The sequence below is a fragment of the Taurulus bubalis genome, assembly GCF_910589615.1.
Source record: "Taurulus bubalis genome assembly, chromosome: 3".
Lineage (NCBI taxonomy): Eukaryota > Metazoa > Chordata > Actinopteri > Perciformes > Cottidae > Taurulus > Taurulus bubalis.
The window spans coordinates 16,406,414-16,419,642 of NC_136591.1; the positions used below are offsets into that span (position 1 = coordinate 16,406,414).

Here is a 13,229-nt window from a genome sequence, read left to right on the forward strand (position 1 = left end):
AAATAACTGACCCATCTAGAGCACACGGTCTGACTATAATTCCATGTGTCTATTCCATTTCCTTGATGTGTTGCAGATGTTCTTATGGTTAAGTCCAAAAGTCAACATTTATGGAAAAAGATTGATGTAAACATTTTCAAACAGAATTGTATCTTATGAAATATTATCCTTCAGTCCATATTTCTTGATGTTTAATCTAACAACACAACAGAAATAAATACATTTTAAATATGAATTTGAATATGGTAAAATCTATCAATCTAAGTATCCCAGAAGTGGTTGTGAAATACATTATTGGTAAGAGTCTCGTCTCGACTGCCTTAATATCATCCAAAGTTGCAATTGAAAAAATGTATATCCAAATACCTGAAAGGATTTGTTTGTTTTTTTGAGAGGTCTGATTTTGTACTCAAAGACACACAAAAATTTGTTCTTGAGGTGCGTGCGGGTAAAACTCCCAATACAAGTAGGCAAATTAGATTGCGCTGCCTGAGCGGCACACCAGTTGTGTCACTCCACCCACCTCAACACAAACAGGTTTAAAAACATCACCGCAGAATGAATGCATTTACTTTTTAACTCTTTCTCCAAATGTCAGATCTCAGATTGTGAGGGGGAAAGAGTTAAATGGAAGACAATCAGGCAGGTGTGAGATTTTGAAAAAAAGGAAAATAAAATATGAGTTCAGCTTCAGGAGAAACATAACTTTGACATGAGGAGTTTGTGTGACAGGACAATAATACATGAAGCTTAAAGGACTTTGAAAAGATGTATATAGTCTATGATTTAGCTAAAGGCTACGCTGGTCAGTGGATTAATCTGGTTATTCCTCTACACACTATGTTTAACACCATCTGATTAATCACTCACACAATATCATTGTTAATGTCATATTAGTTTGATCAATAAAGGCATGCAGTATTATTATAGATACAAACTATTTTAGTACACCTTATAGAGTGGAATGAAATTAAAAAAAATGTCTTACATTTCTGTAGTGTTCTGCCGGTCTGGAAAATAACATGAAAAATGGACCACAGTTAGTCTTGTTTCATCCACTCATATATGCTGAATATTCTAAAACTACTTCTACTATTACAGCTGCTACTTTAGAAAAATAACTCAGGACACACATAACACACCAGCAAAAATGAGCTATGCCAATGACAAATCATAATCTAGTATACTACAAAAAATATACAAAATAGATCTAAAATATAATATTTGACTACTTGTGAACATGTCCTATATTTAGTCCTCATGACAAGACATTGGACAGGATTGCGGAGCTAGTTAGTAGAGGGAGGGGGAAGCAGTGGCTGCTTTTACCTCTTCCTCTTGGTCTGAATCGGATTCCTTTTTGGAGCAAGAAGCAGCGTGAAGCAGAAAGATGTGCACATAGAAACAACAGCAACATCAACGGGAGAAAGAAGACAGTGGGCAATGTATGGTTACCAAAGCAACAACGACAATAAGTCAGTGTGATTTCATGGAGAGCTCGAGAGGTCTTTAAAGCTGCACTACACAAAGATTCTGGATATAAAACCATCATCCATGTAGCCTCAATTTGTTTCCAGCATGAAGCATCAGCAACTTGCCAACACAATGCATAACATCTGGGATTTTAAGTTAATTACATTTAGTTTTCTTCTGATTTGATTAAAGGCCACCGCCTGTAATGTTGAAGATGGCTCACTGGGTAGAAGGCACCTTTTAACAACACTATAAAGCAATAATGTTGGGTGCTTATAGAATCAGCAGTTAACTACTTGGGATGTCAAACACTTATAAACTAAATAAGTTATTAGTATTATTATTAGTATTTCAGTGTTACAGAGAAAATGACAAGATGAAAAATAAATATTTAATTGAAGTGCTTTTTGTGAACTAACAAGAATACAAAGCTTCTTCTTTTGAGTCAAACAGCCGTGTAGCGCCCTCCTTACCTTGCAGTATGCTGGGAGGGTGATATTGAGGTTGCAAATGGCATTTTGGGTGAGTGATCTGTAGTTCTTGGGTTCTTTCATAAAGGACAGACGGCCACACGGCTCCTGAGTGTTGTCTCTGATCTGCAAAAATCAATCAATTCAGCATTACTCAGTCAACTATTGGTTAGGGAAAATCTCATCTGATTAGAGCGTTTTATGCAATTAGAAGAATATCATATCATGAATTATTGTTGACACTTGCTTAAAACCTTGGTGGTTGTTTCTTTGTTTCATATAAAGAATAGCGCTCACTTTGATGAAGAGTGCTAGTCTGTTCTCCTTAAAGGCAAAGAAGCTGAATAGATGGTGCTGCCCACTTTTGGTGAGTGGAACAAGGTTTCCAAAGCAGTCTGCATAGATAGGTTTGCCTTCTAGGACCTGAGAAATATAACAAGTAGACGTATTAACAGCAGACAACCAACAAAACATTCAACTGTCAATTCCTATTTTTAAACCATGGTGTATCACTTTGTCTCCTCCATGTAGTAGAGCACCCATTTTCTCCAGAAATATAACGTTGACCATTGAATATACCCTAAAATAAAATATCAATGTCTTAATTTCCAAAGTCAAAGGTTTTATAACCATGCCATTTACATTTGAATGATATTTCTATTCATTTCGTTCACAGCGTACATGCATTAACGAGGATTCAACTATCCACAAGCACAACTACCAGTGTTATGCAGATGACAGATCGATGCCCTGCTGAAAATCTGTGAAGAAGGCAACTTTCGTCACCGTTCATCTTATTTCTCAAAAATCAAGAATGTGATGTCTCAAAACCTTCTGACAATTATAGCAAATCAGTTAATTGTGGTTGGTCCTTCCCCAAGTTAATTTCCACTCAACAGAGTAGTATCAATATCAAACCTGCAGAAACTATGAAATAATCTTTGACAGTAATCTCTCGATTGACTGAGTCGTCCAATCAGGTTACAAAATCAGGTTTTGAGAGGGTTATTTAAGCCTCTATATCACAACTTTGCATTATTCCAGTTCATTGTGTTCAAGGTGAAGCCAAAACACAATATATTAGCTGGTATGAAATGCAGATTATATACTTTTTAAGTGGAGTGAGCTACACCTGCAATCAATGTACTTGGGAAATGGATTTATTCTTGTTTAGCGCTTTTCTAATCCTATGACCACTCAAAGTGCTCGAACCATCGATCCTCACCTCCACATCTCGGCTGCGGGCCACCTCCGTGAAGTTCTCCTGCTGCTCCAGAGTTTTGTCAATTTTGTCGTCTGTCATGCAGAAGCACCGCAGTCGGGCCTCAATGGGATCGTGGGTCTTGGCAAAGATGACAAACTTGGCCATGTAAGGGACACAGATAATCTCTCGGTAGACCTGAGTGGAGAAATTGACAGATTCCTGGATTTGCCGACAGTCTATCAGCCAGAATCTAGAAAGCAGAAGAAGTTTGGAAATAACCAGTTAAGTTAGGTCTGAAGCTCTTTTAATCAGTAATACATTTAGTTGTCCCACACATTTTTGTTTTACCTTGCAGACACGTTGGTGGTGAAGGAGACGCAGTCATTAATGAATGTTAACGGAGTGGTTCCTGTTATGTCCTCCCATTGAGCAGGTGTTGTTCCACCTGCACATGGACACAAACCCAAGATTGACATATTAGAATGTGAGCATTTGTACGGTTGGTCTATTCACAGCTCGGTGTGTGTATTTGCAGGAGTTCTCTAACCTGTGATACTACAAAGCAGTCGTAAGGTGGGAGTGTCTCCTCCAAAGCCATTAAGGACCAGGTCTGAGTTGCTTTTGGGGACAGGGATGGTCATGGTGATGGGTTTATGGAACTTCCTCCTGCGAGGCTCCAGAGTGACAATGGGGCTGAACGTGGCCTTGTTCCCCAGGATCTTCCTCACTACATCCACACTCACTGGCTGGGACTAGGAGAGAAGAGAAGAGTATACAACGACCTTACTTTTTGTTGTTATTAAACCCTACACATGGGTGATGCCTCAGCTAAGGCAATATACTGAGGATGATCTCCTGATTTAAATGTTGGCTGCAGTGAACTTTGAATGAGGGTTGTCAAGCTATCACATTTAACACCCATCTCATCTAACGTTTCGGGCAAGGGCATTTTTATCCACATGGGATGGTATTGCTCCTTTAAGCAGAAAATAGTATGGACCATCTCCACCTTGACAAACAAAACTCTTCCAATGGATTCCAGACGCAAGCAGTGAGGCTATAGGGATAATAATGATGCTACATTGTCAGTTTGTTGATCCACCACTTCTAGCTAGACTGAAATTGTCTCTAAATATCCATCATCAGTATGAATCCTAAGGACTTTGCTTATCTTTTGACTTTTTATCACCACCAGCAAGTCAGATCACTTATTGACTGCAGTATCTACAAGATGGATTAGCATAGATGGAATGAAAGAAGACAGCCAAATGTAACAACTTTCTTGATCTCTTGACTATTTATCTGGAACCACCAGCAAGTTTTTGATTTAGAGTGACATTTCTTAACAACTATGAGATTAGCTGACATACAATTTAGTCCAGACATTCATGTTACCCAGAGGTTTAGTTGTAATGACGATGATCACCTGATATTCATCTAGCATCGTCCACTGGTTAAACTTTTATATTCTGTCTACTTTTTTAAATGTGGGATGGTTAGAAACCCAAGCATGTATGATATTCGAGAGATACAAAAACAGGTAATAGTACAGTAATCAAATGGTTCCATAGACTTTACTGATGCTTTTGTAAAATACCTGCAGTCCAACCCTGATCCTCTTGGTTAGAGCACCCTCAGGAAAAACTGCTTGTACTTGGGGCACAACAGTGCTGCTCAGGACACCTCCTTCAGGACCAATCAGATTACTATCTTGCTTGGTCCGTGACACCACCGCAAAGTATTGTGGGAAATCTCTCGTGATGATTCGGCAAATGCGCTTCCTCTCCAGCTCCTCTAGCGTGTCTAGCTCTGGTGGAGGGGGGCAGAAAAGGACATGTGTCAGGGACAATAAAGTAAGAATACATTTATTCTTGTTATGTCTGCTTTTCCAGAGTCATGGTGCAATCTACTGTTACACCATCAGAGACTGACCCTCGTCCATGCCGTTGAGTATCTGGTTGAGTTCCTCTTGAGTGTGTTCACAGTGATGCTCCTTCCAGCTTTCTCCAGTCTCACTCCTCAGAATCACCAGCTCCCTCTCTTTCCCCCGAAGGGCAGCAAAGTGGGGGATCTCCACAATCACAGGACTGGAGGGGTAGTAGAGGCCAGGTACAGTAGTGTGAATAAGTACAGCATGTCATGGATGATAACAATGTGTGCATAAGTGCATTTGGGCATGGTCTAATTAACATTTTACTTTTACTTCATTTAATATTGTAGTCAGGACCATTATTTGTCAAATACTTTAGATTTTTTTGTCTTTTAAATTGTGCTTGATACATTTTACAAAGGTCAGCGTTGTTTCTATTTCCTTCAGTACTACACACAATAGTTATGGATATAACTAAAGTTATGTAATTACTGGATGACTTTCCATCATACAGGTATCAACAGAGTCATTGGTTAAACAAAGACGATGTAAGCAACCTGTTAAGAACCTGATAGCCAGCAGTTGTCTCTTCATCTTTTTGCCTTTCTGTGCAAATTAAGATACAGCTAGAATTAACACTTTACTTCATTTCCTGCCTTTGTATGTTTTCCCGCCTTTGTAATTGTCTGCCTGATTGAATCCTCCTGTGTCTAATCACCTACACCTCCTCAGTCTATTTAAACCATGTGTTCCCCTGTCTCTGTGTTGGTTTGTCTGCTTTGCTTCCTGCCATGTTCCCTGCCATGCTTCCTGCTATGTTCCCTGCTTTTCCCCCTGCCAGGCTTCCTGCTATGTTCCCTGCCATGCATCCTGCTATGTTCTCTGCTTTCTTCCCTGCCATGCTTCCTGCTATGTTCCCTGCTATGTCCCTGGCATGCTTCATACTGTGTTCCCAGCCATGCTTCCTGCTATGTTCCCTGCCATGCCTCCTGCTATGTTCCCTGCCATGCTTCCTGATTTGTTCCCTGCCATGCTTCCAGCTATGTTCCCTGCCATGCTTCCTGATTTGTTCCCTGCCATGCTTCCAGCTATGTTCCCTGCTTTCTTCCCTTCCATGCTCCCTGCTTTGTTCCCCCCCCATGCTTCCTGCTATGTTCCCTGCTTTGTTCCCTGCCATGCTTCCTCTTATGTTCCCTGCTATTGGAAACATAGCAGTTTTTTTTATTTTCCAGTTACTAGTTTTTGGACTCCCCTGCTCTCTAAATTGTGTTTGTTTTGGACATTTCTTGTTCAGTAAAAAAATGTTCACTGTGTATTATCCCTCTGATCCCAAGTGTCTAACTGCATTTGGGGCCATCTCCTGTTGTCTTTTTGCCCCCCGTGGCACTTGCATAACACAGTTGATCTTTAAGAGAACAAGACAAACAAGACTGTGTATTGATTATTTGGTCTGACTTTAGAACTGCTTAAGTGCTCTGGTTGCATCAGCCATGCAAGTATGCAATCCCGGTGGATTAACTGGTGGAGTTTACTTTGTAGAACTGAGGTAACAGTGATCTTGGTTACTCACCACAATGTAAAATGCTAGTACAAACAAGAAGTGCATATGGTCATATTTTAGTGAGTGTTTTGAACATATCCTACTCCTGAACAGCAGAGAAGTGGATCGTGCTGCTTTGAAAACTATAGTATTGTAACCACTTTTGTCAAAATGCTCACAATGTTTTTGTAGATTGACTATATTCTATTTTTAAGTATTGAACTGTCACTTTAATACTTACCTGATATGCATAATCACGACAAACTAGCTACAACACCTATATATTACAGGCATGCTACAGGTACAATCTAACATGGGACAAACACAGCTATAAAACCTAACTGATAATATTTTCACGTGACATTTTGAGGGTCCTTTGGCCTGACAGTAGATGATACTAGATGATAATAGATGTATTTCTAATGTTGCCATTTGTATGCTATATCAAAGCTAGCACTTGCCAGCTTTGCACTTTGGTTGCCCCAAGTGGTGGCAAGAGAAACCTCAATATCTAGAACTCATTTAGTGGGTGTATGTCCTTAGACATAACTTATTTTTTCTTTCCAAGTTCTGGCTCAAATGGTGAAAAAGTAGCAAAGCATTCAACATGTTTAAGCGTTGTAGTTGTAGTAGCTTTCAAGATTGTAATTTTCCAATCTAAAATCATATCAAGGAAAATGGCCCAACAAGAGCATGCGTGACTTAGTTACACTACCATTTTGGGAAATTAGCCTGATCGTCAACTTAACATTTACATGAAAGACAGAAAAAAACTGCGAATCTCATCATATTGTCAAATTTCACCTGGTTCCCGAGCTACTTGAGTCAGCTACTCAAAGGCCCACACACCATTAAAATGTCACACAAAAATGTAAAATAAATCTTCTAACAGACATTTTTTAAAACAGCAAGCAAGAAAACATAAACTCAAAAATAGGGAAGGCTCAGCAAAGAGGGGGATTACAGAAAATAGAAACAGCAAAGTGAAGTCGCAGTAATGTGATATCGAGAGGGCCATAAGTAGCAGATGAGGTGGGGTACAAGACACCAGCGCAAACACAACAACACAATAACTTATGGACAAAATGTCATCAAATGGAAGGGTTTGTAACACTGAGACTGGCATCCATAGATTGTTTCATATGAAAAAATAATATTTTTTCCCACCATACCCGAGGAATTTTGTCCCCGGTGGACCGAGCTGGAGGATTCTGCTAACCAAACTCTCTCCCTCATTAAGAGGTGGAGGGGCAGTGGGGAGGTGGAGTTTACTGTGTGATCGACCAAGCGTCCAGACGCAGCAGTGAGGAAGAAAGAGCACACACAATGTTTTGGATGGCTGCAAAATAGAAACCTTGGGGACTGATTTGCAACACTTGAATGAGATGTTCAATGTGATAATTTTTAGCCGCTTGTTTATAAAGACCAAAATTGCTCAAAAGGTATAATATGGTTGTATATATATTCCATAAATATTGTAAAAATAGTTTACTGCCATGCTTCCTAACAAAAGATTTAAATAAAATAGCTGAAATTATGTATATTATTGTCTTTTATACTAGCATAAAATTCAATGAAATGTGAATGTGGGTTAGATTATTTCACAATTGCATATATATACATATATATATGTGTGTTTGTATTCATTACACATGTATTAAGTATTAATTATATTATTGAAACATAATATTTCATATATATTTATATTTGAAAGCTTTGGGTCTCTTGTGTCAGTTTTTATAGGCCACAAAAGATATTTTTTAACACGCTAAATTATAAAAATATATATAATTTACATTGAAAATAGGACCAATTGTCTCAGGATAAAGTCTCTTTTATAGTATTAATTTAAACCTAATAATAAGAACATATTTCAGTAGTTTTGGTTAGGGAGACTCTCCATGATGTCAGCAGTGGATAGTTAATGAATAATTTATAGCATTCTTATTATTACTTCACTTCTTCTTATTAAACGATGGAGAGTCATAATCATAGCATGAATGCTTTTATACTACTCTTTTTCAAACATTACCAGCAGAGGGCAAAATTTGAGGGCACATATCAAACCAATCATGTGCAATATTCTGGAGGTGGGGTTGATAAGAAAGGCCTTTCCATTAAGGGTTGGGGAAAAGGTTAAAACGAGTTGGACTGCAGCTGTTATAAAAGAAATCAGGGCATGCTGAAGAGCAAATAGTAACATTTCCCTGGTGCTGGGAAAAAGCAAGAGCAGATACAGAAACCATTTTAGTAATGCAGAGGCAGAGGTTAAATTAATCTGAAAGAAAAAGGGTAGCACGTTGTGAGATTGCCATTAAAAGGGATACAAATCAGTGTCAATAGCATGGATGTGGAGACAGGTCTGACCTCTTCTTCCTGTTTTACTTGTGATTTAGTAATTTACTTATTGCCCCCCCCCCCCCCTTACACTAGAGATGCATGCATGAGATTTTAAACACTTTGTACATTTTGTAAATTATTGTGACAATTGTAAAAACTTCAAAAGTACAGGTACCAGCACACTGACTTTTCAAAACTACCACTAACTAATAATGAAATGATACTAGATCCGATCAATTAATTTAACTGTAATTAAATAATAAATAATTGAATTCTCTCTTAATCCTGTACATTCACTCATTCCATCATCCATCCATCCCTGCCGCCTTACCCAAGGAACTGGGCTCCTGAGGGTCCCACCTCGATGACCCTGCTGGCCAGGCCCTCGCCCTCAACCATCGGGGGCATGGTGGCCAGACGGTGCCTCTTCACCAGCCGACATGTCACCCGTGTGGGAGCGCTGCACTTCCTGGGCGGGATGATGATGCGTAGACCGTTGTGCCGGCAACCACGCATGGCCCCGCCCCTGGCATCCACCATGAAGCTGACCAGGAAACTGACCAGGAACAGGAGATATTTCCACAAATTAAAGACATTTCTCACTGATCCCATTAAGTGACGAGAATATAGACACCAAAGCTACGTGGTAGATTGTTCGCTCATGTGGTAATCCTAGCAGTTTCTCAAAGGTAGGAAATGAAGAACTAGTAGCTGCCTCAAGTGATTACAAATCCAAAATGATATACACATGGAAGACAGCTGTCCATTTATCAATCAAATAGCAGCTGAGTGGAGATCGTTGTATCAACTGCTTTTCAAAACAGGGTCTCGGAAAACAGAAGGCACTGGGACCACAAGTGATTTAATGTAAAAGATGTCATTTTAAAATGACATGATTAACAGGTTATATATTGATGAATAAAACTTCCAATCATTCATTTGTAAGAACAGCCATGCAGACAGCGGGGTCATTTCACTGGCTTTGGTGTCTCTTTTCTCAACACCTAATGGTCATTAGATCAACGGCTCCCTCTCTGGGAATCTGGTCGCATCACAAGTTGCATCACACGTTTTGAATTCAGAGCTTGAGACTCTTTGACCTCGCTCCTCATGCAAATCGCAAATACTGGAATGTACATGAATCAGACATCGCAATGAGCAGGAGTATGGTGTGATGAAGTGACAATACAATTTGATCATTACCCGGGCCATTGCTCAAACCAACAACACAGTGTTTAACAAGCACACAAAGACATAAAAACATGTATTATTAAATTCACGCCCAGTAAACTGTTAGAAGACAAAGATGTATGTCCTCCACTCCTGAAAGTACTTCAGTGGTTTAATTAAATGTGTGAATACGAGAGATCATGAGAATCTCCGTGTACAAGATGGAAGCAGAAAACCCTGTGTAGTAAATGTATACCGAAAATGATATTTCTCTATTTTGCGGGTAAGCTGGTGATGTCATTTATGCAAGGTGGGCTGATACAATGTTGCACTGTGGGTTTTGTAAATGGTTATTTGCGACTGCATTAACTGTGTCAGTTTATTATTGTGACATAGAATATCCAAACCTGTGTAAAGAAATTGTAAAAACTTCCAAAGTACAGGTACTAGCACACTGACTTTTCAAAACAACCACTAACTAATAATTAAATGATACTAAATCCTATCAATAAACAGGGAGAGGGGGATGCTTTTTTTCCCTTCTTCTGGCTTCTGTGTGTGGATATCGCCTCGGAGTACCTCACGGAGCTGAACAAGATCATCGAAAATGAAGCTTTTCTGTTTGATGGACAGTAAGTATATCAATATTTTTCTGCTTCAGGAGTTCCAAGCCCATTTTACTGAATGAAGTACACACTAATACTTATCTCATATAATAATACTAACTCTGAGGTTGGTGGGTATGTTAGTGGAAATGCACAATAAACAAGACATTGTATGAAATACACAAACATGTCCTCAACTTGTACTGCCTCTATTTGTCCAGATGTCCACAATTAAAGGTTTGTTTTCCTGAACTTTCTGAATCACATGATCTGTCCATGTGGGGACATTAACTCTTGAACTCAGAGTGTGGCAAATTTAAGTCAGAATAAAATGATTTGACACATCATAAACCCACAACCAAGTTTATGAGGCAATGTTTGTTGAGGACAGTGACACATACACCTCTCCACCAGGAGAGCACACTGTGAGGGGAGGAAGAGCATGATGACGATGAGGAGGAGAATTAATTAATTATCCAAGGTGCAGAAGGTCACCTGCTGTGGTCTCCATGATCATGGCACGGAGAAGAATGGCTAAAAACAACAACCACATCAGACAGAAAGGATTTAAAAGTCAAGCAGTGCGGACAAGAGCCATTCAGAATAAGGAAAAAGAGTAGTTACATACTGTAGATCTTTAAAACACATTCAACAAGCGCCAACATGATCACTTACATTTCAATACTGCCTATATACTGTAGCAGAGTAGTGCATAATGTACAGTATGTTCACAAAATATGTTTAGGCAGAATCAGAAAAACATAATTGCAAAAAATGATATAACTTCTGTAATGTAAATTTTGTAAAATGGACAATATCCTATGCTTCCCTTTATTGCATAAAGGAATATAGTTCAACACAATCTCATGTCTGTGTGTTAAGTATAAAGCTGTAGTCAGGAAATTGCTAATCTATTTTAGCATGAATAATAATAATAATAATAATAATAATAATAATAACTTGATTTGTATAGCACCTTTATTTCTTGACAGTATATCCATCCGCCTAGCATCTCCGGCTCTACTGCAGGTTGCCAGACATTGTTGGTGAATATGGGATACTCAGGTGTCTTTACAGGCACAATGGAACCAAATCTGGCAACCTCACTGAAAAAAGGACGACTCTGTGAAGCTGCGTACAATCACCGGGTCTGGCTCTTGCTCAACAAGAAACCGTTTGAGCAAGTATCCACGAACTGTGTTTTTTACATTTCTGTTTGTGTATAGATTTAACAAACAAAATGCCAGACTTTAATTTCTGACCTTTAGCGGTGTGATAATATACATCGTATATATACGAGGTCAGAATAACAAATAATGAAGCGGTAGTTGTCTGTGGGAAATGTCTCTGAGAAATGTCCCTATCTCAAGGGTAGATACACAGTTTGCACTACAACATCCACGCATGGTATCAGTATATTTTCATTAGAGAAGCAGACTGGCATTGCACGCCCCAGTCTTGTGAGGAGAAAAGGTGAGAACATGGGATTCTCCTCCTCCTTGACAGGTTAGAGCCAATTAGATGTTAGGACGATGCGATGGAACCTATGACGGAACCTGTGCATGAAAGGACCGAACTTCCGATTGTTGGGGAGTTGTCCACTCTCAACCTGCGTATTGACTGGACCACTCCCTGCTCTTACAATTGCAGCGCTTGATACTTTGCTTGTGATCAGAGAAAATAAATCTACCAGAACGAGAGAAGTTGCTCAGCTGAATTCTTCCAGAGGTTCCATCAGGCATCCAATTTATACACGCTAACAGGTGATGGTGTGTATTTGAACGTTAAACAGAGCCAGGCCAGTTGTTTGACCCTGTCTTTATGCTAAGCTAAGCCAAGCTAACCACATCCTGACTTCTGCTTACTTTGCAAACAGACAGACATGAGATTTATATCAGTCTTTGCATGTCCTTCTCAGAAAGAATGCAAATAAGTCTATTTCCCAAAATACTATTTAGTTTGGATATTATTTCACTCTGGTTATCAAGAAGATATATTTGTGTAAACCCCAGAAGACTCAGACTGGTGCTCAATGATTGAGTGAGGCCACGTTTCACAACCCAATTCACACATTGCCAAGTAGCCTGTGGTCTGGGATGAACTTCTCAATGGACCCAAGTGTTATGACCCGGTAACATTTGTGACTGAATGCATTGGGAAAGAAGAACAAAACATCTATGCATTTATATGTTTTACAAGCCATACAACTTTTTTTTTAAAAGCCAATTTTGAGCCCACAGAAATTTGTTCACAATCTTCTTGATTTTGAGATGGGATTTGGATTAGTTTAATTGTATTTTCCCAAAAAATAATTCAAAATCTTACCACATTTGTGTTCAATTTGATAAAAGTATCAAATGTGTATTGTTTATGATATAATAAGTACCTACCCAGAGTGAATGGGGCTGGAGGATAAAGCCACATTGTCCAAGTTCTCGGTGCCCCAACTCAGACGATACGAATCCCTCTCACAGTCCCTGGCAAGGGACGAGACCTGAAATCCAACAAAGAACCTCTTATTTGATATAGAGCATACATTATTGTATATAGCAATGTG

The 13,229-nt window shown here is 39.1% G+C and overlaps 1 protein-coding gene across 1 annotated transcript in view; it reads right to left on the reverse strand.

Annotated features, from left to right (window-relative positions):
• Nucleotides 1-13,229, reverse strand: part of ank2b (ankyrin 2b, neuronal) — a gene marked incomplete at both ends in the record, with an annotated part of 80,057 nt that overhangs the window by 24,030 nt on the left and 42,798 nt on the right. Inside the window, 13 exons of the mRNA XM_079215674.1 lie at nt 989-1,010; nt 1,330-1,356; nt 1,947-2,069; nt 2,241-2,366; nt 3,169-3,397; nt 3,496-3,592; nt 3,695-3,899; nt 4,745-4,956; nt 5,080-5,234; nt 7,730-7,828; nt 9,229-9,453; nt 11,168-11,206; nt 13,063-13,166. Coding sequence (XP_079071800.1) covers nt 989-1,010; nt 1,330-1,356; nt 1,947-2,069; nt 2,241-2,366; nt 3,169-3,397; nt 3,496-3,592; nt 3,695-3,899; nt 4,745-4,956; nt 5,080-5,234; nt 7,730-7,828; nt 9,229-9,453; nt 11,168-11,206; nt 13,063-13,166 — 1,663 coding nt within the window. The remainder of the gene's footprint in view (nt 1-988; nt 1,011-1,329; nt 1,357-1,946; nt 2,070-2,240; nt 2,367-3,168; nt 3,398-3,495; nt 3,593-3,694; nt 3,900-4,744; nt 4,957-5,079; nt 5,235-7,729; nt 7,829-9,228; nt 9,454-11,167; nt 11,207-13,062; nt 13,167-13,229) is intronic.